The sequence below is a fragment of the Myotis daubentonii genome, chromosome 21 (genome assembly GCF_963259705.1).
Source record: "Myotis daubentonii chromosome 21, mMyoDau2.1, whole genome shotgun sequence".
Classification (NCBI taxonomy): domain Eukaryota; kingdom Metazoa; phylum Chordata; class Mammalia; order Chiroptera; family Vespertilionidae; genus Myotis; species Myotis daubentonii.
In genome coordinates this window covers 862929-887850 of record NC_081860.1, presented here as the reverse complement: position 1 = coordinate 887850, position 24922 = coordinate 862929, and the positions used below count along the sequence as shown (strand labels likewise).

Sequence of the window (24922 nt, the reverse complement as noted above, 5' to 3'; positions counted from 1 at the left end):
TCTGGAGGGGGAGGGGGTGGCCATCGGAGCCCCCCAACCCAGCATATGACGTTTCATGCTATAGCCCCAAGTATCTGTTTCCCAGGAAACAAGTGAGAGAGTGGCTGCAGCAACCCACAGGCTCACGTGCACACGCACGCGCACACGCATGCACACATGCACACACGCACGCACACGCACCCTGGCTGCCACCCAGACTGACAGTTAACAGAAATGCAGTAATGTCAGCAGGAGCTAAAAGGACTTTCCACACCCCACCTCGGCCTGCTGCTCCCTGCCGCCCAGACACCCAGGGGACACCCAGGGACAGGGGACCAGGACGGCGCCCTCTCTGACCCATGGCCCTGCCATGACCTCTTCCGGATGGATGGGCAGGCTTGAGGGTCCCGCCCTGTCCCCCACCGCCTGCCTGTCTCCTCTGGTTTCTCCAGGGGCCCTTACAGGCTGCCCCCCAGCAAGTGGCCAGCCACCCCGTCTCCCAGTTCCCTCTCGGCTAAAAGGCTGGCCCCTCAGCCCCATTTTTTTCCTTTTTTTATAAATTCACTAGAGGCCCGGTGCACGACTTCATGCACCAGTGGGGTCCCTCGGCCTGGCCTGTGGGATCGGGCGGAAACCGGCGCTCTAACATCCCCCGAGGGGTCCCAGATTGTGAGGGGGCGCAGGCCAGGCCGAGGGACCCCACTGGTGCACAATCAGGGCCGGGGAGGGACCGAGGAAGGGCTCTGGGGCATGTCTAGCCCATCTCAGTCCCAATCAGCCAGACCCCAGCAGCAAGCTAACCTACTGGTCAGAGTGTCTGCCCCCTGGTGGTCAGTGCATGTCATAGCGAGCGGTTGAGTGGACTTAGCATATCATTAGCATATTACCCTTTGATTGGTTGAATGGACAACCAGACACTTAGCCTATTAGGCTTTTATTATATAGGATGTTATTTTTTAATATATTTGTATTGATTTCAGAGAGAGGAAGGGAGAGAGAGAGAGACCAATGATGAGAGAGAATCATGGATCGGCTGCCTCCTGCACGCCCCCCACTGGGGGTCGAGCCCGCAACCCGGGCCTGTGCCCTGACCGGGGATCGAACCCTGACCTCCTGGTTCACAGGTCAACGCTCATCGAGAGGGTGAGCGTGCTCCCCGGGCCCGCGTCCCCACAGCCGCGGATAAGGAGCCCGTGCCCGGCTGGGGTGGCAGCGAGCGCTCTGCCGACAGCTGGCTGGGCAGGCGCCGCTGGCTCCGCGGACGCCCCGGTAACCGGAGCTCTCTCCTTGGCGCAGCATTACTTCACCGTGAACTTCAGCCACGAGAACCAGAAGGCCTTGGAGCTGCGGACTGAGGATGCCAAGGACTGTGACGAGTGGGTGGCAGCCATCGCTCACGCCAGGTGGGTCTCCCCCAGCCCCGGGGTCCGGGCACGAGTGGCGGAACCCTGAACCTGAGGGCCCGATCGGGCAAACCCCCGCCTTAGGAAGAGGGAGGAAAGGAGAGGAGGGGGGATGGGAGCTTGACAGAGACAAAGTTTGGGCATCAGAAGGTACATGAGGTTCGCCCTGGCAAGTGTTGCTCAGTGGGTAGACCGTCGGCCTGGGGACGGAAGGGTCCCGGGTTTGATTCCGGTCAAGGGCACGGACCTCGGTTGCAGGCTCCTCCCTGCCCTGGACCGGGTCAGGGCGCGTGCAGGAGGCAACCCATCGATGTGTTTTTTGTTTTTTTTTAATTAAATCTTTATTGTTCAGATTATTACATTTGTTCCTCTTTTTCCCCCCCATAACTCCCCTCCTCCCAGTTCCCACCCCACCCTCCTCCCTCACTCCCCACCCACTGTCCTCATCCATAGGTGCACGATTTTTGTCCAGTCTCTTCCCGCATCCCCCACACCCCTTTCCCCCCCAAGAATAGTCAGTCCATTCCCTATCTATGTCCCTGATTCTATTATAATCACCAGATTATTTATTCACTTGATTCTTAGATTCACTTGTTGATAGATGCATGTTTGTTGTTCATAATGTGTATCTTTACCTTTTTCTTCCTCTTCCTCTTCTTAAAGGATACCTTTCAGCATTTCATATAATCCTGGTTTGGTGGTGATGAACTCCTTTAGCTTTTCCTTATCTGTGAAGCTCTTTATCTGACCTTCAATTCTGAATGATAGCTTTGCTGGATAAAGTAATCTTGGTTGTAGGTTCTTGGTATTCATCACTTTGAATATTTCTTGCCACTCCCTTCTGGCCTGCAAAGTTTCTGTTGAGAAATCAGCTGACAGTCGTATGGGTATTCCCTTGTAGGTAACTGGGTTTCTTTCTCTTGCTGTTTTTAAGATTCTCTCTTTATCTTTTGCTCTTGGCATTTTAATTATGATGTGTCTTGGTGTGGTCCTCTTTGGATTCCTTTTGTTAGGGGTTCTCTGTGCTTCCTGGACCTGTAAGTCCATTTCTTTCACCAGGTGAGGGAAGTTTTCTGTCATTATTTCTTCAAATAGGTTTTCAATATCTTGCTCTCTCTCATCTTCTGGCACCCCTATAATTCTGATGTTGGTACGCTTGAAGCTGTCCCAGAGGCTCCTTACACTATCTTCGTATTTTCGGATTCTTTTTTCATTTTGCTTTTCCGATTGGGTGTTTTTTGCTTCTTTGCATTTCAAATCTTTGCCTTGATTCTTGCGCTCCTCAGGTCTGCTGTTGGGAGTCTGTATAGTATTCTTTATTTCAGTCCGTGTATGCTTAATTTCTAGTTGGTTCTTTATCACAACATCGAGGGTCTCATTAGATTTCTTGAGGATCTCACTATATTTATCGGCGGTCTCACCAGTCTTTTCGAGGGCCTTACTAAGTTTATCGGCGGCTTCTAGACAGTTCTTGAGAGACCTTAAAAGTGTGGTTTTGAGCTCTATATCCAGCATTTTGCCTTCCTCCGTTTCTGCCCTGTGTTTTTTTTTGTCTCCGCATTTTTTATGCTTTCTTGGTGCACCCCCGAGGGGTCTTTGTGCGCCGTCTTGTTGTAGTTAAGCCTTCATTACAAAAGTCGGTAACACGGGGGGATTTGACCTCCAGGCCAACTCCCATCGATGTGTTTTGATGTTTCTCTGTCTCCCCCTCTCTTCCACTCTTTCTAAAATTAATGGAAAAATATCCTCAGGTGAGGATAAGGAAAAAGAGAGAAGTTGTAAAAAAATATATCAGCCCGGCCGATGCTGTGGTAGTGGAAGCCGAGGGTGTTTCTGGGACACCCCACCAAGTCGGGGCGAGGGGGGCGGGGGGCTGGGAAAGTTCCGGAGACCCAGAGCTAAGCTGGGAAAGAGGACGGAGCTGGTCCAGGGAAGCGGGGGGCAGAGGATGCTTCAGACAGAAGCTCTGTCTGTGCAAAGGCCCTGGGGTGTATGGGGTGGGGCAGGGGGCCAGGGCCCGTGGGCGGAAGCAGAGGTCAGAGTGCGGGGAAGGGGCTGGGCGACCAGTAGCAGCGTCCGGGGGAGGCCCAGCGTCGTGCCCGGGCGGCGGGACCCTCTCCTGAGGGCAGTGGTGGGGTCTCGGGGGCCGCGCGGGCCGTGCCTGACCCGCGGCGGCGGCCGTGTGCCCACAGCTACCGGGCGCTGGCCACGGAGCACGAGGCGCTGATGCAGAAGTACCTGCACCTGCTGCAGATCGTGGAGACGGAGAAGACGGTGGCCAAGCAGCTGCGGAGGCAGATCGAGGATGGGGAGGTCGAGATCGAGCGGCTGAAGGCAGAGGTGACTGCCGGCCGGGGCCGGGCCCCACGCCTGGCACCCAGGTTCCTCGGGATTGGGGTGGGGGGCCATAGGACGGGCCGGGGGCGGCTCCCCACCGCTGCCCTGCCAGCCTCCACCCCTGAAACCGGTGATGCTGGCCGAGTGGGGCGGTCCTTGGGGTCGGAGCTGGATTCAGATCCCACTTCTGACACCTAAACCTGCAACCCGGAGTGAACCCCCAACCTCCGTGTGCCCCCCCCCTTATTTTTCTTTTAACACTAGAGGCTCAGTGCACAACATTCGTGCACTGGGCGGGGGGGGACAGATCTCTCAGCCCGGCCTGCGCCCTCTAAGCCAGTAGGCGGACATCCCCCAAGGGGTCCTCAGTGCTGCCATGAGCCCGGCTTCTGGCTGAGCAGCGCTCCCCCTGTGGTGGCAGTCCTCCTGCGTTGAGCATCTGCCCCCTTGTGGTCAGTGAACGTCATAGCAACCAATCCTTCCACCGTTCAGTCAATTTGCATATTAGCCTTTTATTATATAGGAGGATATTTGTATTGATTTCAGAGAGGAAGGGAGAGGGAGAGAGGAACATCCATGATGAGAGAGAACCATGGATCGGCTGCCTCCTGCACGCCCCACACTGGAGACCAAGCCCACAACCCGGGCCTGTGCCCTGACTGGGAATCCAGCCATGACCTCCTGGTTCATAGGTCGACGCTCAACCACTGAGCCACGCCGGCCGGGCATCTGTGCCTCCCCTTCTTATGGGCTTTTTTTTTTTTACATCTAACCCTCAAGGCTGCAAGGTTGCGTCTGGGTAGATTCCTAGTTTCTGTGACGACACGCACATTGAGTCAGCCTTCCGAGTTACCAGCCCAAGGCTCCAGGGGAGGGCGCTGCATGGCTTCTGGGCCTGCCGACACCTGACTGCAATGCCCTGTCACCCCAGGCTCAGAGGCCCCCTCCTGGGGACTCCCTGCCCTGCCCGCCCCCCAGCCTGGCGCGTAGTAGGTGCTCAGTCAGGGCGCCGGGCTCTGTGGTGGGCACTGGAGAAGCAGAGGTCTGACTGTGGGCCACAAGCATAGAGCTCAGGGGCACCCGGCCCCGGAAGTGAGTCATTTCGTGGCCGACGAGGGTGTGGGCTGGTGTTGCTTCTGCCCTAAAGGGATTCGGGGGTTGGGAGGGCAGAGAAGGGGCGGGCGCAGGGGTGGTTGTGAGCGTGTGTGGCAGCAAAAGCCCATTTGTGGGAATGTCTTTTTTTTTTTTTAATGTTTTTATTGATGTCAGAGAGGAAGGGAGAGAGAGAGAGAAACATCCACGATGAGAGAGAATCACGGACCGGCCGCCTCCTGCACGCCCCACACTGGGGATGGAGCCCGCAACCCGGGCCTGTGCCCCGGCCGGGAATGGGCCCGTGACCTCCTGGTTCATGGGTCGATGCTCAGCCACTGGCTCCATCTGTGGGAGTTTGGGGCAATGTTTCCAACTGAGCGCCTCACCCTCGGGGCAGAGATTTCTTTTCAAGGAGACTCTGCAGGGCCGGCTGGTCAAGCCGTGGCCACCGTGGCTCTGTGTTTCTCGCACACGCACACCCCACAGGGCACCTGTCCGCTCTGGACCGGCTCCAGGACGCGGAAGCACAGAGCCCACGGCCCGGGAGGTGGCCGCCAGGTGGCAGGAGGCACTGAGAAGCCGGGGAGTGTCAGGCGGACCCGTGACAAAGACGGGGTCTCACCAGGTCAGAGCTGGGAGGGCTCTAAAGACATCGAGGGCCACGGGTACCGTCCGCACTGGAGGCCGAGCCCAGACCTGGACCTCCCGGCTCAGCCCCCCTGCCTGTTACCTCTCGCCGCGGCGGAGGTCACCGGATCAAAGGGTGCACGTACCAGGCATGTGCCCGGCCAGCGTGGCTCGGTAGTTGAGCATCGACCTATGAACCAGGAGGTCACGGTTCGATTCCTGGTCAGGGCACAGGCCCGGGTTGCGGGCATGGGATCCCAGCAGGGGGCGTGCAGGAGGCAGCCCATCCATGATTCTCTCTCATCACTGATGTTTCTCTCCCTCTCTCCCTTCCTCTTGAAATCGATAAAAATATATTTAAAAGAAAAGAAAGCCCGTCTTCGTCTTCAGGGCGGGGCGATAAGTGGGCAACAGAGACGCCCGGTTCACACCATCCCTTCTGCTCAAATCCCTCCTGTGCCGGAGCCGCCTGTTGGGCTCCTATCTGCCCGGCAAAACCTCTTGTGGAAAGCCCTTCCCATTTCCGCGGGGGCAGCCAAAGCTGGGCGCTCGCCGGCGAGCTGGGCTGTGAGCCAGTCCCAAGTCCCCACGGCCTCCACGGACAAGGTCAGCAGGGCAGCTCCTGTTGCCACGCCAGCAAACCAGGGTCCAAAGCCGGCCCATCCACCTCCAAGGGGGCCTGCCAGGGCGAGAGCAAGGCTGGCTCCCCGAGCTCCCGGGGCTCCTCCCAGGGGCCCCCTCCCCTGCTGGCTCCCCGCTCTGCAGAGCTCTGCCCGCCCGGCCTGATGCTTAACTAAGGCTCCGGGCTGCCCGCTTCGCTGAGCACAGAGTGAGAGCCTGGCCTAATTACATCTATTTTTTGACCTGGTCCCTGCTGAGTGGGTGTCCTGGAATGCCTCTCCCTTAGAGGAGTGCCACCGAATTTAAATGCATACACACGCACACACGTATGCACACACGGACACACGCATGCACACGCACACGGACACACGCATGCACACGCACACACACGTCGCCCAACTAAAGGGACGAGCTCTAGCCGGCGTGGCTCAGTGGATAGAGTGCCAGCCTGCGGACTGAAGGGTTGCAGGTTCGATTCCGGTCAAGGGCACATGCCTGGGTTGTGGGCTCAGTGGAGGGGGGCGGGGGGACGGGGAGGGAGGGGCGGGGCTTGCAGGAGGCAACTGATAGATGATTCTATCTCATCATTGATGTTTCTATCTCTCTCTTCCTCTCCCGGAAATCAATAAAAACATATTTTTTTAAAAAAATATGTTTTTATTGATTTCAGAGAGAGGAAGGGAAAGGGAGAGAAAGAGAAACATCAATGATGAGAATCATGGATCGGCTGCCTCCTGCACTTCTCCCACTGGGGATGAGCCCGCAACCCGGGCATGCGCCCTTGACCGGAATGGAACCCAGGACCCTTCAGTCCGCAGGCCGGCGCTCTACCCACTGAGCCAAACTGACCAGGGCAATAAAAACATTTTTAAAAAACCGGCTAAGATGGCAAACTTTATGTTGCAGGCATCTGACCCCAATAAAAACCCAAGCGTAAAGGCAGCCACGGTTAAGGCATTGGGCCCAGATCCAGGCCCGGCTCCCAGGGCACAGGGGACAGGGGACAGGTGCTGCCTGCAGCCCAGGGAGTCGAAGGGCATTGCCCAAGGTTACTCGGAGCGGGAGCCCAGCAACCTGGGACCCAGGTGGGCTGGTCCCCCTCCGCCCGCCCGGGTGTCTGGCTCAACGACCCCCCACACAGCGAGGGGCCTCAGCTTCCCACCGGCGGTGACCCTGGGGGCGGCTGACGTGTGTTTCTGCCGCAGATCGCGTCCCTGCTCAAGGACAACGAGCGGATCCAGTCCACCCAGACCACCGTGACCAGTGACCCCGGCGACGAGGACAGCGACATCAAGAAGATTAAGAAGGTCTGTACCGCCCGGCCCTGCCCCGCCAGGAGTCCAGTGGCCCACAGGCTCAGAGGCACCCAGCACCTTGCCAGTGGTCTTGCACTCCCGAGCCCTGGTCCCTGCTCACCTTTGTCCCCGCGTGTGCGCCCTGGTCCCTGCTCACCTTGGTCCCTATATGTGCCCCCTGGTCCCCGCATGTGCGCCCTGGTTGCTGCGTGTGCCCCCTGGTCCCCACATGTGTGCCCTGGTCCCTGCTCACCTTGGTCCCTGCGTGTGCGCCCTGGTCCCTGCGTGTGGTCCCCATGTGTGCGCCCTGGTCCCTGCTCACCTTGGTCCCCACGTGTGCGCCCTGGTCCCTGCGTGTGGTCCCCATGTGTGCGCCCTGGTCCCTGCTCACCTTGGTCCCTGCGTGTGCGCCCTGGTCCCCGCGTGTGTGCCCTGGTCCCTGCGTGTGGTCCCCATGTGTGCGCCCTGGTCCCTGCTCACCTTGGTCCCTGCGTGACCGCCCTGGTCCCTGCTCACCTTGGTCCCTGCGTGACCGCCCTGGTCCCTGCTCACCTTGGTCCCCGCGTGTGCGCCCTGGTCCCCGCGTGTGCCCTGGTCCCTGCTCATCTTGTTCCCTGCGTGTGCGCCCTGGTCCCTGCTCACCTTGGTCCCCGCGTGTGCGCCCTGGTCCCCGCGTGTGCCCTGGTCCCTGCTCACCTTGGTCCCTGCGTGTGCGCCCTGGTACCCGCGTGTGCGCCCTGGTCCCTGCGTGTGGTCCCTGCTCACCTTGGTCCCCGCGTGTGCGCCCTGGTCCCTGCATGTGGTCCCCATGTGTGCGCCCTGGTCCCTGCTCACCTTGGTCCCTGCGTGTGCGCCCTTGTCCCCGCGTGTGCCCTGGTCCCTGCTCACCTTGGTCCCTGCGTGTGCGCCCTGGTCCCCACATGTGCGCCCTGGTCTCTGCTCACCTTGGTCCCTGCGTGTGCACCCTGGTCCCCGCGTGTGCTTCCTGGTCCCCGCATGTGCCCTGGTCCCCGCGCGCCGGAGAGTGTGGGGCAGGCAGTTGGGGGGGCTCCCTGCCCACCCCGCCGGCCCCGCAGCACTGAGGCCCCGCCCCGTGCGCGCCCAGGTGCAGAGCTTCCTGCGCGGCTGGCTGTGCCGCCGCAAGTGGAAGACCGTGATCCAGGACTACATCCGGTCGCCGCACGCCGACAGCATGCGCAAGCGCAACCAGCTGGTGTTCAGCATGCTGGAGGCCGAGGCCGAGTACGTGCAGCAGCTGCACATCCTGGTCAACAACTTCCTGCGCCCGCTGCGCATGGCCGCCAGCTCCAAGCGGCCGCCCATCACGCACGACGACGTCAGCAGCATCTTCCTCAACAGGTGGGCGGGGCCCACCCCCACCCCCACCCCCACCCCACTCCCACCCAACCCCCAACTCCCCACCCCATCCCCGCCCCACCCCCACCCCCACCCCTAACCCCCAACCCCACCCCCCACCCCACCCAATCCCCATCCCCGCCCCACCCCCACCCCAACCCCCCACCGGGGCGCCCCACCACGGGGGCGCACCCGAGCCGGGCCTCCCTGGGACCCCGGCCGCACAGCCAGGTCTCACCCGGTGCAGAGGTGGGTACAGAGGAGGAAAGGAAGGCCCGGGAGGAAGGCGGCGCCCAGGCCACGTGGAGGAAGCCACGCCCCCCCAACCATGTGGATTGGGGGGCAGGAGGGAAAGGGGGCCCCCACAGTGTACGTCTAAGGGCTGGTTCTGGCCGCGGCCAGTATCGCTCCCCTCCCCCCATCAGGGGACATGTGTCCATGTTCGGGGACGTTTTAAAAATGTATTTTTTAATTGATTTCAAAGAGGGAGAGAGAGAGAGAGAAATATCGATGGGAAAGAAACATCAACATGGATCGGCTGCCTCTTGGGGATCGGGCGCAACCCAGACCTGTGCCCTGACCGGAACCGAACCCTGACCTCCTGGTTCATAGGCCAACGCCCAGCCCCTGAGCCACAAGGCCGGGCCCCTCTGTGGCAGCATCCACCACACTGAGTGGTCGTGCCCTTCGTGTCTGGTCCCCACGGGTGTGCGATGGCGCTATGGGCAGAGACAGCACCTGGTCCTTGCATGTGCCCCGTGGTCCCCGGGGAGGGGGGGCCGATGGGGGCACCCCGGGGGGGCGATGGGGGCACCTGCCCCTGCCCCCCACTCCCCACCCTACTGCCCCGCCCCCCATGTTCCAGCTGCCCACAAGCACACAAGCCAGGGGCTCCCCTCACACCGACCAGGGACCCAGCCCCCCAGCTTCCGAGAGGCCACACAGGAAGCGGGTGAGACCTTGTGGGCCCATGGGTCTCCGTCAAAACTGACCATTCAGCCCCGTCGGCAGTTCAGTCGGTTAGAGGGTCCGATACAAAGCGCCAAGCTGTCGGGTTCGATCCCCCCTCAGGGCACAGACGAGAATCCACCAACAATGCATCAATCAGGGGAACAACAAATCAATGTTCCTCTCTCTCCCAAATCAATACATTAAAAAGAAAAAATACTGCCCTGGCCATGTTGCTCAGTGGCTAGCGTGTCGGCCTGCGGACCCACGGTTCCCGGGTTCGATTCCGGTCAAGGGCAGGGACCTCCATCGCAGGCTCCTTCCCGGCCTGGGCCCTGGTCGGGGCGCGTGCAGGAGGCAGCCCATCCATGTGTCTCTCTCACATCGATGTTTCTCTCTGTGTCTCCCTCTCTCTTCCACGCTCTCTAACAATCAATGGGGGAGGATTAGCAACAACAAAAGCCTCGCCCTGGCCAGCGAGTGACAACGGGTTCCACCCCAGGTCTAGCCCGTGATGTTCCCAGCCGCGGTTCCGCCCCAGCCCCTCGGGGGACCTCCCTCCGGGGCAGGCGACCCCAACGCTCTGATGTCTCCACTGGGAACTCCTAGTCATTTTTGAACAGGGGGCTCCCGTATTCCCTCCGCTCCAGGCCCCCCCAAATCACAGTCCGTGGGACCCAAGGGGTTTCACAGCAGGTCTCGCTGCGAAAGGGGTTTGCTGCTGGAGTCTCCCCGGGCCCCCCGAGCTGTGTACACCTGGGGGGAGGCACCCCGGGGCAGGAGCTCTGGGGGTCCCCCCTGACCTCCCCCCCTTTTCCCTCCAGCGAGACCATCATGTTCCTGCACCAGATCTTCTACCAGGGCCTGAAGGCGCGGATCTCCAACTGGCCCACGCTGGTCCTGGGTGAGTCCCGGCCCCCCACTCGCGGGGTCCCCCCTCCAGGGCCACCCTCCAGTCTGGGGCACGTCCCTCCTTCCGGGGGGACACCCAGCGGCCCCTGAGGAGCCCCCGGAAGCCCTGAGAGGGATCCGGGAGGACAGACAAGTCAGACAGAAGGCGCTGTCACTGGAGGAGGTGACATAGCCTTTGTTCTTTATCCGTTTCTCCAGTTATAAATAACTAGAGGCCCGGTGCATGGATTCGTGCACGGGTGGGGTCCCTCGGCCTGGCCGGTGATCGAGGCCTATTGGGGGGCCGGCCGGCCTGGGGGAGGGGCCGTAGGAGGTTGGCTGTGGGAGCGCACTGACCACCAGGGGGCAGCTCCTGCATTGAGCATCTGCCCCCTGGCGGTCAGTGCACGTCATAGCGACTGGTGGATCTGTCGTTCCCATCATTCGGTTGTAATGGTCTCTTAGGCTTTTATATATAGAGATGTCCGTGTGCCCGTGGGAGGAAACTCAAGAATCCCCAAAACAGGAGGAAACATTTTAAAACGCCCCCCGTGGCTCTGCCTCCCCGGGTCCTGCTGTAAACACGGGGTTTTCTCCCAGCGTCTCTCTGTGCGTGGGTCTCAGGGTGGTTGTCCCCCCTCCGCCCCTATTTTGCGTGATTGTGAACGCACTGCATACAGGATTCGGGTCTTGCTGCAGGCGTTTGTAACGGGTCTGTGTGCTGCCGGAGGCGGGGTGCAAGCACAGCACCCCCTACACCTGTCCCCCGGAGCACATGTCAGGACAGGGCCCAGCTCTCAGAATCTGGTGTGCTCAGTGGTTAGAGCACCAGCCCATGGACCGAAGGGTCCTGGGTTCGATTCCAGTCACAGGCATGTGCCTTCTTGGCAGGCTGGATCCCCGGCCCTGGGCAGGGTGGGTGTGGGAGGCAACCAATGGATGTGTCTCTCTCCCATCGATGTTTCTCTCTCTCCCCTTCCCTTCCACTCTCTCTTAAATATCAATGGGGGAGGATTAACAAAAAAATATCTGAGATTCTGATGGGACCCCTATGCTGGGGGCCTCCCCCCTGGCCAGCGTCCCCTCCAAAGGCAGGGTCTCTGGGGGAGGGGCCTAGAGCGCCTGTCTGTCTCAGGGGGGAGGTGCTGCCTGCTGCCCCCACCAACCCCACTGACCCCCGCCGACCCCGCCCCGCAGCCGACCTGTTCGACATCCTGCTGCCGATGCTGAACATCTACCAGGAGTTCGTGCGCAACCACCAGTACAGCCTGCAGATCCTGGCGCACTGCAAGCAGAACCGCGACTTCGACAAGCTGCTCAAGCACTACGAGGCCAAGCCCGACTGCGAGGAGCGGACGCTGGAGACGTTCCTCACCTACCCCATGTTCCAGGTGCGTCCCCCCCACCCCCACCCCAGGTGCATCCTCACCTACCCCATGTTCCAGGTGCGTCCCCCCCACCCCCACCCCAGGTGCACCCCCACCTACCCCATGTTCCAGGTGCGTCCCCCCCACCCCCACCCCAGGTGCATCCTCACCCCCATGTTCCAGGTGCGTCCTCACCCCCATGTTCCAGGTGCGTCCCCCCCACCCCCTGTCCCAGGTGCATCCTCACCCCCATGTTCCAGGTGCGTCCCCCCCACCCCCTGTCCCAGGTGCATCCTCACCCCCATGTTCCAGGTGCGTCCCCCCCACCCCCACCCCCACCCCAGGTGCGCCCCCACCTACCCCCCGTCCCAGGTGCATCCTCACCTACCCCCTGTTCCAGGTGCGCCCCCACACCTAATCCCCGTCCCAGGTGCATCCTCAACTACCCCATGTTCCAGGTGTGCCCCCACCTACCCCCACCCCCACCCCAGGTGCGTCCTCACCTACCCCATGTTCCAGGTGCGTCCTCACCTACCCCATGTTCCAGGTGCGTCCCCCCCACCCCCACCCCCATCCCAGGTGCGTCCTCACCTACCCCATGTTCCAGGTGCGTCCTCACCTACCCCATGTTCCAGGTGCGTCCCCCCCACCCCCACCCCCATCCCAGGTGCGCCCCCACCTACCCCTTGTTCCAGGTGTGTCCTCACCTACCCCATGTTCCAGGTGCGTCCCCCCCACCCCCACCCCCACCCCAGGTGCACCCCCACCTACCCCATGTTCCAGGTGTGTCCTCACCTACCCCATGTTCCAGGTGTGTCCTCACCTACCCCATGTTCCAGGTGCGTCCCCCCCCACCCCCACCCCCACCCCAGGTGCATCCTCACCCCCATGTTCCAGGTGCGTCCCCCCCACCCCAGGTGCATCCTCACCCCCATGTTCCAGGTGCGCCCCCCCACTCCCCACCCCAGGTGCGTTCTCACCTACCCCATGTTCCAGGTGGGCCGCCCTGTGGGGCTCCCGTAGCCACACAGGGAGAGTCCAGGCCCTGCCATGCCTGCTTGGGGCTGGAGAACGGGGGCGGGGGGGGGGAGGGGGCGGTGGGGTGCCCCACAGAGCAGGCGTGGTGGGAAGGCCGGGGCAGCTCCCTCAGGGGCCCCGTCCCTCCTGGCCCCAGGCACCCCAGGCCCTGCCCCTGCAGGTGTCCTCGAGCTGCGCGAACCCTTCCCAATGCTGCTCTGTCCCTCTGTCCTTCCCCATCCCTGTCCCCTCCCCGTCCCTCCCCCCCTCCCCCGCCCCCCCAGATCCCCAGGTACATCCTGACGCTGCACGAGCTCCTGGCGCACACCCCCTATGAGCACGTGGAGCGGAACAGCCTGGACTACGCCAAGTCCAAGCTGGAGGAGCTGTCCCGGTGAGCGCAGCCCGACCCCCCCCCACCCCGGGGTGCCCCCATCGCCCCCCCCGGGGTGCTGAGCCCACAGGGGAGCTCCTGCTCAGGGTAGGATTCGAGGTGGCGGAGGGCGGGGGGGAGCAGTGCCTGGTTCGCAGCTCACACCCATGGGGGCGGAAGGCCCAGCTCCCTCGGGGGCAGGTCCGAGGCAGGGCCACCTCCCGGGACAGGAGCGGCTCACATCCTCCGTCTCCCGCGGGGCCCGGGGCGGCCTCCGTGTGCCCAAGGCCCCATCAGCCCAGGCCGTGTCCACGGGGGACAGCCAGGGCCCCTCTCAGCCCCTGAAGCCTGGGGGCCTCCCGCAGACAGAGGGGGGCAGGGGAGGCCAGGAAGGGGCGCTGCCCGCCCCAGGCCGGAGGGTCCCGGGGAGGTGAGCGGGAGGGTCCGGTTCGGGGCGGGTGTTGGAGCTGGAGTTGCTGACGGTCCAATGTGGAGAGGGAGACAGGCCGAGTCAGGGCCGGGTGAGCAGACGAGAAGAGTGGGGGAGGGTGTGCAGGGAGGAGGGACCACAAACCCGGGGACCAGATCCCACACACACACACGTTCCAACGGGGGCTCCTGGCCCTGAGGGACACCTGACCCGGGACACCTGTCACAGGGCGGGCACAGGGCGGGCACAGGGCGGGCACAGGCAGGCACAGGGCGGGCACAGGTGGGCACAGGGCGGGCACAGGCGGGCACAGGGCAGGGAGCACCTAGCTGCCCAGTCATGTGGCCTAAGACGCTGCCCCCGTCCCCCAGGGCCCCGGCGTGCAGTCCACTCTTTGTCCTCTCGGATTAGGGGCTAAGGTGACCTGCCTCCCTCCCTAATGTGCCGGGACCGCCCAGGCCGGGTTGCTCAGTGGATAGAGCCCCCGCCCTCGGACTGAAGGGTCTTGGGTTCTTTATCTCAGATTAGGAACCAGCTGTGTCCGGCTCCCTCCCACCCCGGCCTGAACCCACACGTTCGCCGAGGTCAGACTCAGCTGAGCTAGGGCTGCATCGCCAGGCCCCCCCGTAATAAGCCCGTTTAGAGCCGGGACCTTAAAAACCAACATAGAAGAGGGTTGGGGGGTGGGGGGGAAAGAAATACTAAGGCCCTGAGAAGGAGTTGGCAGGAAACTTGTTCAGACCGTCGCTCAAAAATGACAAACCAGCCCCGGCCGGTGTGGCTCAGTGGATAGAGCGTCGGCCTGCGGGCTGACCGGTCCCGGGTTCCATTCCGGTCCAGGGCACACGCCTAGGCTGTGGGCTCCATCCCCAGTGGGGGGCGTGCAGGAGGCAGCCGATCCATGGTTCTCTCTCATCATGGATGTTTCTATAACTCTCTTTCCCTCTCCCTTCCTCTCTGAAATCAGTAAAAATATATTTTTTTAAAAATGACAAAACTAGTTTTTGAAACCAAGTTTGCAAGCAAAGTTGGCCACGAACTTGTGCATCCACCTTCGCGAATGGGCATTTTTTCCCCCAAAAAAGTGAGCGAATGCTGCCGCCCTGTGGACAGGGGCGGTATTGCAGGGAGAGGAGGGACTTGATTTGTTTCTCAGACTGGGACGCACCCAGCCAAGCTCCCTCCCAGCCCCGCAGCACCTACAAAACTCACCCAGTGGGTTTGTCCCTGCACCGGCGGCACTGCCGTGACCTCTGACAATAAGCCAAGCCCGAGCCAGGATTTAAAAAACAGCCAAAGCCCGGCCAGCGTGGCTCCGTGGCTGAGCGTCAACCCAGGAACCCAGAGGTCATGGGTTCGATTCCCGGTCAAGGGACATGCCCGGGTTGCGGGCTCCGTCCCCAGGGTGGGCCGTGCAGGAGGCAGCCGATCCGTGATGTTTTTCTCTCACCCATGTTTCTATCTCTTTCTCCCTCTCCCTTCCTCTTTCTCTAAAAGTCAACTTAAACGTTATTTTTAAAAATAATAAGCTTAAAAACAGCCATATAAGAGAATTCAGTGGGGATGTAACCACAAGTATAGAAGCCCTCAGGAGGGGTGGGAAGGGAGAGGGAGAGAGAAAGAGAAACATCCATGATGAGAGAATCATGGACCGGCTGCCTCCTGCACGCCCCCCACTGGGGATCGAGCCTGCAACCCGGGCCTGTGCCCCGACCGGGAATCGAACCCTGACCTTCCGGTTCATAGGTCGACGCTCAACCACGGAGCCACGCCGGCTGGGCATGTGTCAGACTTTTAAATCCCAGCGGCCTGCGTCTTGGCTGTTCACCTCCATCTCCTTTTCTCTGACACAAGATCGCCCCCTCCTGGGCTGTGGGAGATAACGTGAGCTTGGGCCTCTCCTTGCCCAGCACACTGGCTCCTTCCTGCTCCCGACCCCTTTGTGGGGGGCCCCGCTGGGAATTGGGGGTGCCAGGCTTTCTCCCCAGACCCGGCTGGGCCGGGCACCCCTCCCCCCCGGGGCGGCCGCCCGAGCTGTGTCCGACTGCGCGGCTCCCCGTCCGCCCCCCAGGATCATGCACGACGAGGTGAGCGAGACGGAGAACATCCGGAAGAACCTTGCCATCGAGCGCATGATCATCGAGGGCTGCGAGATCCTGCTGGACACCAGCCAGACCTTCGTCAGGCAAGGTGGGCCCGCGCCAGCCGGCCGGGGGGGGGACTGGGCCCCCTGGCTGCTGCGGCTGCCGCGCCTGCCGGCCTGACCCCGGGTCCCCAGGGCTGGGGGGGTGACCACAGGGTCCCCGGGGCTGGGGGGAGTGACCGCGGGTCCCCGGGGCTGGGGGGAGTGACCGCGGGTCCCCAGGGCTGGGGGGAGTGACCACAGGGTCCACGGGGCTGGGGGGAGTGACCACAGGGTCCACGGGGCTGGGGGGAGTGACCACAGGGTCCGCAGGGCTGGGGGGAGTGACCACAGGGTCCACAGGGCTGGGGGGAGTGACCACAGGGTCCACAGGGCTGGGGGAGTGACCGCGGGTCCCCAGGGCTGGGGGGAGTGACCACAGGGTCCACAGGGCTGGGGGAGTGACCGCGGGTCCCCAGGGCTGGGGGGAGTGACCACAGGGTCCCCGGGGCTGGGGGGGTGACCACAGGGTCCCCGGGGCTGGGGGGAGTGACCACAGGGTCCCCGGGGCTGGGGGGAGTGACCACAGGGTCCACAGGGCTGGGGGAGTGACCACAGGGTCCACAGGGCTGGGGGAGTGACCACAGGGTCCACAGGGCTGGGGGAGTGACCACAGGGTCCACAGGGCTGGGGGGAGTGACCACAGGGTCCACAGGGCTGGGGGGAGTGACTACAGGGTCCACAGGGCTGGGGGGAGTGACCACAGGGTCCACAGGGCTGGGGGGAGTGACTACAGGGTCCACAGGGCTGGGGGAGTGACCACAGGGTCCACAGGGCTGGGGGAGTGACCACAGGGTCCACAGGGCTGGGGGAGTGACCACAGGGTCCACAGGGCTGGGGGAGTGACCACAGGGTCCACAGGGCTGGGGGGAGTGACCACGGGTCCCCAGGGCTGGGGGGAGTGACCGCGGGTCCCCGGGGCTGGGGGGAGTGACCGCGGGTCCCCAGGGCTGGGGGGGTGACCACAGGGTCCCCAGGGCTGGGGGGTGTGACCGCGGGTCCCCAGGGCTGGGGGGGTGACCACAGGGTCCCCAGGGCTGGGGGGAGTGACCACAGGGTCCCCAGGGCTGGGGGGAGTGACCGCGGGTCCCCAGGGCTGGGGGGGTGACCACAGGGTCCCCGGGGCTGGGGGAGTGACCGCGGGGTCCACAGGGCTGGGGGAGTGACCACAGGGTCCGCAGGGCTGGGGGGAGTGACCACAGGGTCCGCAGGGCTGGGGGGAGTGACCGCGGGGTCCACAGGGCTGGGGGAGTGACCACAGGGTCCCCGGGGCTGGGGGAGTGACCGCGGGGTCCACAGGGCTGGGGGAGTGACCACAGGGTCCGCAGGGCTGGGGGAGTGACCACAGGGTCCACAGGGCTGGGGGAGTGACCGCGGGTCCCCGGGGCTGGGGGGAGATGCAGAGGTTCTGGCTTCCGGTTTCCCTCTGTCCAGTGTGCGCACGGCTCTCGCAGGCGGCCTGTTGCACGTCCCAGTGGACGGTTGGGCACTGCAGCGTCTGAGGGGGCGGGGAGGTCAATCCCTCCGTCCCGGCTCATCATCTTCCCGTTTCTTTTCGTCCCCCTGGGCCAGAGCCAGCCCCTCCCTCCGTCAGCCTCCTGCCAGCCAAGGCCGCCCCCCCACCCCCGCCTGCTGCCCAGGCCTGGCCCTGGCCGGGAGGCCACGGGGTCCCCCAGGGCGCCTCTCTATCAGCCCAGCCCTGTCCCCGTGCCTGGCCCGGGGGAGGGGCTGGAGGGTGTGGCCACGTGCAGGGCTGCTGCCAGGACTGGGGTCCCCCTGATCCTAAGCTCAGTCCCACGCTCGACTCCCAGGGTGCTCAGAGGGCCACCCTGGAGACAGGGTCAGCCAGGGGTCAGTCAGGGGTCAGAGATCAACCTGGAGATGAGTCAGCCAGGGGGTCACCCTGGAGATGAGGTCACCCAGGGGTCAGCCGGCCTCTCCTCGCCCGCAGGCTCCCTCATCCAGGTGCCCATGTCCGAGAAAGGCAAGATCCCCCGGGGCCGCCTGGGGTCCCTGTCCCTGAGGAAGGAGGGCGAGCGGCAGTGCTTCCTGTTCTCCAAGCACCTGATCATCTGCACGCGCGGCTCCGGCGGGAAGCTGCACCTGACCAAGGTGAGGGGGCGGGCGGGGGCTGACCAAGGTGAGGGGGCGGGGCTGGGCCTGACCAAGGTGAGGGGGCGGGGCTGGGCCTGACCAAGGTGAGGGGGCGGGGCTGGGCCTGACCAAGGTGAGGGGGCGGGGCTGCACCTGACCAAGGTGAGGGGGCGGGGCTGGGCCTGACCAAGGTGAGGGGGCGGGGCTGGGCCTGACCAAGGTGAGGGGGCGGGGCTGGGCCTGACCAAGGTGAGGGGGCGGGGCTGCACCTGACCAAGGTGAGGGGCCGGGCGGGGGATGGGCCTGACCAAGGTGAGGGGCCGGGCGGGGGCTGCACCTGACCAAGGTGAGGGGGGCGGGGCGGGGCCTGACCAAGGTGAGGGGGTGGGCGGGGGCTGCACCTGACCAAGGTGAGGGGGCGGGGCTGGGCCTGACCAAGGTGAGGGGGCGGGCGGGGGATGGGCCTGACCAAGGTGAGGGGGCGGGGCTGGGCCTGACCAAGGTGAGGGGGCGGGCGGGGGATGGGCCTGACCAAGGTGAGGGGGCCGGGCGGGGGCTGACCAAGGTGAGGGGGGCCGGGCGGGGGCTGACCAAGGTGAGGGGGCCGGGCGGGGGCTGACCAAGGTGAGGGGGCCGGGCGGGGGCTGACCAAGGTGAGGGGGCCGGGCAGGGCTGGGCCCCCCTGAGCCTCCCTCCGTGTGCGGGTCTGCACAGTGGAGGTGAGAACCCCTCCGTCGGAAAACCCCGCATCCTCGATCGCCAGTGGGGGGCGTGCAGGAGGCGGCCGGTCCATGATTGTCTCTCGTCATGGATGTTTCTAAGAGAGAAACATCAGTGGGTGAAAGCAATAGAAACGTATGTTTCAACGCCCCTGGGATAGAACACACGCCGTGGCTGCTCACGGTCAGGCCGCCTCCCGGCCCCGGGCCGCTCTCTTGCAGAACGGGGTGGTGTCCCTCATCGAGTGCACCCTGCTGGAGGACCCGGAGAGCACGGAGGAGGAAGGTCGGTGTGGGAGCTGCTCCTGCATGTACACGCGTGTGCACACACATACACACGTACATACACACACACTCACCCGAAGGCTGGGCCCGGGCGTGGTCCCCGGGGACGGGGTTGGGGTGTGGGGGAGGGGAGCTGGCGGGGGGGGGGGGGGGGGACAAGAGGCGGCCAGAGGCCTGTGCCCCGGACCCCCGCCTCCCCCAGCGGGCAGAGCTTTAGGGGCCCGGCCCACACTCACTGGCCTGACTGCGTGTTTTGCACCCGGAAGCCAAAGGGTCCGGCCAGGACATGGACCACCTGGACTTCAAGATCGGGGTGGAGCCCAAGGAGGCCCCGCCCTTCACCGTCATCCTGGTGGCCTCGTCCCGGCAGGAGAAGGCAGCCTGGACCAGTGACATCAGCCAGGTGAGCCCATGACCCGATCCCCAGAGCCTGGGCCCCTCCAAGCTTCAACCCTCCACCCCTGGCCCCTCCACCCCTGGCCCCTCTACCCCTGACCCCTCCACCCCTGGCCCCTCCACCCCTGGCCCCTCCACCCCTGAGCCCTCCACCCCTGGCCCCTCCACCCCTGGCCCTCCACCCCTGGCCCCTCCACCCCTGGCCCCTCCACCCCTGAGCCCTCCACCCCTGGCCCCTCCACCCCTGGCCCCTCCACCCCTGGCCCCTCCACCCCTGAGCCCTCCACCCCTGGCCCCTCCACCCCTGGCCCCTCCACCCCTGGCCCCTCCACCCCTGAGCCCTCCACCCCTGGCCCCTCCACCCCTGAGCCCTCCACCCCTGGCCCCTCCACCCCTGGCCCCTCCACCCCTGAGCCCTCCACCCCTGGACCCCTCCACCCCTGACCCCTCCACCCCTGACCCCTCCACCCCTGACCCCTCCACTCCTGAGCCCCTCCACCCCTGGCCCCTCCACCCCTGAGCCCTCCACCCCTGGCCCCTCCACCCCTGACCCCTCCACCCCTGACCCCTCCACCCCTGACCCCTCCACCCCTGACCCCTCCACTCCTGAGCCCCTCCACCCCTGACCCCTCCACTCCTGAGCCTCTCCACCCCTGGCCCCTCCACCCCTGGCCCCTCCTCGCCTGGCCCCCCACACCTGAGCCCCCCATGCCTGGATGGTTCCGATGGACAAGGCTTGTGTCCTCCGGGCTGGCCGGCCATTCCCTGGGCCGCCCGCCAAGCCGGGTCTGGGAAGCCCTGCGTCTGGGTCAGCCGCCCTGTGATGCATGTCGGGGCTGCGCTGGAGCCGGGCTGGGGAGGGTCTGGGAGGGCGGGCTGCAAAACTGGGGGGCGGGGGGCCCCAGCCTTGCCCTCCCACTGCCCCGCCTGTCTGCGGCACCCCAGTGACGTCCCCACTGCCACCACGTGCATCCTGAAACCAGAGGATTCTGGGATAGGACCCAATACAGCCCCCCTCCCCCACACCCACACCCCCAGCCAAGGAGGAGCCCTCTCCGGGCGGAAATGTGTGGGCTCGGGGCAGAGGACCATGAGAGGGGAAAGGTCACACACACACACACACACACACACACACGCACACACGCCAAGATGTATCTTTTCTTTGGTTCGAGTGGGTACTTCCCATTCAAAGCAGACCTTGCAAACAGCCAGCCTCAGTTTGTCCCCATTTTGCAGGTAGACAAACTGAGGCTTCGGCCGCCAGAAGGTCCCTGAGCAGGGGCCTGGCTTCTGACCAACATTCGTGGGTGGCTGTGCATCCACCCTGCCCCTGCCCGGACGCACGGGGCCCTCGGGGGCCGGGCACCGGTGTCGCTGGGCGGAGCCCCCGCTGGGCGGGTCCCGGATGGGGGCGGCGGCTCTGACGCGGGGCCCCTGTGCTTCCAGTGCGTGGACAACATCCGGTGCAACGGTCTCATGATGAACGCCTTCGAGGAGAATTCCAAGGTCACGGTGCCACAGATGATCAAGTGAGTGCCCCCGGCCCCCTGGGCCGGCCGTGCTGGCTCTGACACCCGGCTTTCGTCTCTTGGGTATTTGTCTGTTTTGAGTTTATATCTATTTGGGGGTTTTTAAATTCTTATTTATTGATTTGAGAGAGAGAAGGGGGGGGGGGAGAGAGAAACACCCGTGTGTGGTCTCACCGACGGATGGATGCATTCATTGCTTGATTCTTGTCTGTGCCCTGACCGGGGACCGAACCCGCAAGCTTGGAGCACGGGGACGACACTCTGACCCACTGAGCCACGCAGTCAGGGCTAGTTCATGCCTGTTTGGAAGACGGCTCTGGCTCAGTGGGTTTTTGCACGAGGCTGTTTAAAATGTAACAGTGGAGCCCGGCTGGAGTGGCTCAGGGGTTGAGTGTCAACCTATGAACCAGGAGGTCACGGTTTGATTCCCAGTCAGGGCACATGCCCAGGTTGTGGGCTCCATGCCCAGTGTGGGGTATGCATGATTCTCTCTCATCATTTTTTTAAGTATATACAGTGGGGCCTTGACTTACGAGTGTCCCGACTAACGAGTTTTTCGAGATACGAGCCGTTTCTCGGCCGGTTTTTTGCTTTGAGTTTCGAGCTAAAATTCGGGTTACAAGCAGCTTCAGATACCCCATCCCTAGTTGGCGCAGCGAACGTCACAGTGGACGCCACCACATCAGCCCAGCATCACGTGTCTCACTCGTTCACTTTATGATTTGACATACGAGTAATCTGAGTTACGAGCTCCGTCACGGAACGAATTAAACTCGTAAGCGAAGTCCCCACTGTATATCCTATACAATAAAAGCCTAATATGCAAATTGACCAAATGGTGGAAAGACCAACAGAATGACCGGTCGCTATGACATGCACTGACCACCAGGGGGCAGGAGCTCAACACAGGAGCTGCACCCAGCCCGCAGGCCCCAGGCCAGCCAAGGTGGGTGCCAGCAGGGCCCCCCCCATCACCCTGCCGGTCGCCCCACACATTGGTCCTGATCACTGGCCAGGCTAGGGACCCTACCTGTGCACAAATTTTGTGCACTGGGCCTCTAGAGTGTGTGTGTGTGTGTGTGTGTGTGTGTGTGTGTGTGTGTGTGTGTTTGTTTGTTTTTCAGAGAGGAAGGGAGAGGGAGAGGGAGAGAGAGAAATATCAGTGATGAGAGAATCATGGATCGGCTGCCTCCTGCACGCCCCCCAAGGGGATCAAGCCAGCAACCTGGGCATGTGCCCTTGACCTGGAATCTAACCCAGGACCCTTCAGTCTGCCGGCCGACGCTCTATCCACTGAGCCACACCAGCCAGGCCTCTCTCATCATTGATGTTTCTATTCCTCCCTCTCCCTTCCTCTCTGAAATCCATAAAAACACTTTTTTGAAAAATATATTTTATTGATTTTTTACAGAGAGGAAGGGAGAGGGGTAGAGAGAAATATCGATGAGAGAGAAACATCGATCAGCTGCCTCCTGCACACCTCCACTGGGGATGTGCCTGCAACCAAGGTACATGCCCTGGAATCGAACCTGGGACCCCTCAGTCCGCAGGCCGATGCTCTATCCACTGAGCCACACCGGTTAGGGTGATAAAAACACTTTAAAAGCCCTAACCGGTTTGGCTCAGTGGATGGAGCATCGGCCTGCGGACTGAAGGGTCCCGGGTTCGGTTCCGGTCAAGGGCGTGTACCTTGGTTGCGGGCATATCCCCAGTGGGAGGTGTGCAGGAGGCAGCTGATCGAGGTTTCTGTCTCATCGATGTTTCTGGCTCTCTGTCTCTCTCCTTTCCTCTCTGTGAAAAAATAATAAAATATATTTAAAAAAAAAAACACTTTTAAAAAAAACATAATAACAATGTCCGGTTTCTAAGAGTATCGTTGCCAAAAAATAAAATAAGTCGCAGCCCCTTCTTCCTCTTGGTGTCCTCCTCCCAAAGTCCTCCTTGTTCCACGAGCAGCCCGCCTGTCTGTCCGTCTGTCCGCCCTGGCTGTCCGTGCATCGGGAGACAGCGATGCCCCGTGGCGAGCGCCGCCCCCCCCCCCCCCGCCCCGTGTGACCCGATGCCCCCCCCGCCCCGGCCCCGTGTGACCCGATGCCCCCCCCCGGCCCCGTGTGACCCGATGCCCCCCCCCCCGGCCCCGTGTGACCCGATGCCCCGCCCCCCGGCCCCGTGTGACCCGATGCCCCCCCCCCCGGCCCCGTGTGACCCGATGCCCCCCCCGGCCCCGTGTGACCCGGCGCCCCCCCCCCCCGCCCCGTGTGACCCGATGCCCCCCCGCCCCGGCCCCGTGTGACCCGATGCCCCCCCCCCGGCCCCGTGTGACCCGATGCCCCCCCCCCGGCCCCGTGTGACCCGATGCCCCGCCCCCCGGCCCCGTGTGACCCGATGCCCCCCCCCGGCCCCGTGTGACCCGATGCCCCCCCCGGCCCCGTGTGACCCGGCGCCCCCCCCCCCCGCCCCGTGTGACCCGATGCCCCCCCCCCGCCCCGTGTGACCCGGCGCCCCCCCCCGCCCCGTGTGACCCGATGCCCCCCCCCCGCCCCGTGTGACCCGGCGCCCCCCCCCGGCCCCGTGTGACCCGGCGCCCCCCCCCCGCCCCGTGTGACCCGATGCCCCCCCCCCGCCCCGTGTGACCCGGCGCCCCCCCCCCCGCCCCGTGTGACCCGGCGCCCCCCCCCCGCCCCGTGTGACCCGATGCCCCCCCCGCCCCGTGTGACCCGGCGCCCCCCCCCCGCCCCGTGTGACCCGATGCCCCCCCCCCCGCCCCGTGTGACCCGGCGCCCCCCCCCGGCCCCGTGTGACCCGGCGCCCCCCCCCCGCCCCGTGTGACCCGATGCCCCCCCCCCGCCCCGTGTGACCCGGCGCCCCCCCCCGCCCCATGTGACCCGATGCCCCCCCCCCGGCCCCGTGTGACCCGATGCCCCCCCCCCGGCCCCGTGTGACCCGGCGCCCCCCCCCCGCCCCGTGTGACCCGATGCCCCCCCCCCGCCCCGTGTGACCCGGCGCCCCCCCCCGCCCCGTGTGACCCGCGCCCCCCCCCCCCCCCCCCGCAGGTCGGACGCCTCGCTGTACTGTGACGACGTGGACATCCGCTTCAGCAAGACCATGAACTCCTGCAAGGTGCTGCAGATCCGCTACGCCAGCGTGGGCCGGCTGCTGGAGCGGCTCACCGACCTGCGCTTCCTCAGCATTGACTTCCTCAACACCTTCCTGCACTCCTACCGCGTCTTCACCTCCGCCGCCGTGGTCCTGGACAAGCTCATCGCCATCTACCGCCGGCCCATCAGCGCCATCCCCGCCAGGTCTCTCCCGGGCCCGGAGCGCCGGCCGCGGCCTGAGCCGGGGAGGCGGGCACCCCCAGAGCCGAGCCGTGGCCTGAGCGGGGGAGGCGGGCACCCCCAGAACCGAGCCGCGGCCTGAGCCGGGGAGGCGGGCACCCCCGGAACCGAGCCGTGGCCTGAGCCGGGGAGGCGGGCACCCCCAGAACTGAGCCGAGTGGCGGGGGTGGGGGGTGGGGCTGACCTCTTCCCTCGGGCTCCCGGGTGGGGTCCGCTGCAGGCGGACACCTGCTCTGTCCACGGTCTCACCTCTCAGCCCCTCCATGAAGCTGGGCCCACCCCTCTCCAAGGGTCAGAGTTCCACACCTTCCCCATTTAAGAAAGAAAGAGCCTGGCCCGGCCGGCGGGGCTCAGGGGCTGAGCGTCGACCTAGGAGCCAGGAGGACACGGTTCGATTCCCAGTCGGGGCACAGGCCCGGGTGGCAGGCTCCATCCCCAGGTTGTGGGGTGCGGGAGGCAGCCGGTCCATGATTCTCTCTCATCATGGATGTTTCTATCTCTCTCTCTCCCTCCCTTCCTCTCGGAAATCAATACAAATATTTAAAGAAAGAAAAAGGAAGGGATGGAGGGAAGGAGACGGGGAACGCATCCCGCTCTCTGAACCCGCATCCTGCTCTGAGGAGAAGTGGGGTCCCTATGG

At 64.0% G+C, this 24922-nt stretch overlaps 2 protein-coding genes across 3 annotated transcripts in view; one reads left to right on the top strand and one right to left on the bottom strand.

The window, feature by feature from the left end:
• TMED3 (transmembrane p24 trafficking protein 3) overlaps nucleotides 1-24922 on the bottom strand; it is a 230681-nt gene that overhangs the window by 37444 nt on the left and 168315 nt on the right. The gene's annotated exons all lie outside the window — the stretch shown is intronic.
• Nucleotides 1-24922, top strand: part of RASGRF1 (Ras protein specific guanine nucleotide releasing factor 1) — a 54120-nt gene that overhangs the window by 12367 nt on the left and 16831 nt on the right. For both annotated transcript variants that reach the window (XR_009450296.1, XM_059677951.1), the window contains exons 2-14: nucleotides 1276-1382; nucleotides 3575-3722; nucleotides 7268-7369; nucleotides 8463-8716; nucleotides 10486-10565; nucleotides 11750-11943; nucleotides 13221-13330; nucleotides 15811-15929; nucleotides 17873-18033; nucleotides 18957-19020; nucleotides 19286-19422; nucleotides 20862-20944; nucleotides 23998-24246. Coding sequence is in view for 1 of the 2 variants with exons in the window: in XM_059677951.1 (XP_059533934.1) it covers nucleotides 1276-1382; nucleotides 3575-3722; nucleotides 7268-7369; nucleotides 8463-8716; nucleotides 10486-10565; nucleotides 11750-11943; nucleotides 13221-13330; nucleotides 15811-15929; nucleotides 17873-18033; nucleotides 18957-19020; nucleotides 19286-19422; nucleotides 20862-20944; nucleotides 23998-24246 (1808 nt within the window). In the remaining variant the exon portion in view is untranslated. The remainder of the gene's footprint in view (nucleotides 1-1275; nucleotides 1383-3574; nucleotides 3723-7267; nucleotides 7370-8462; nucleotides 8717-10485; nucleotides 10566-11749; nucleotides 11944-13220; nucleotides 13331-15810; nucleotides 15930-17872; nucleotides 18034-18956; nucleotides 19021-19285; nucleotides 19423-20861; nucleotides 20945-23997; nucleotides 24247-24922) is intronic.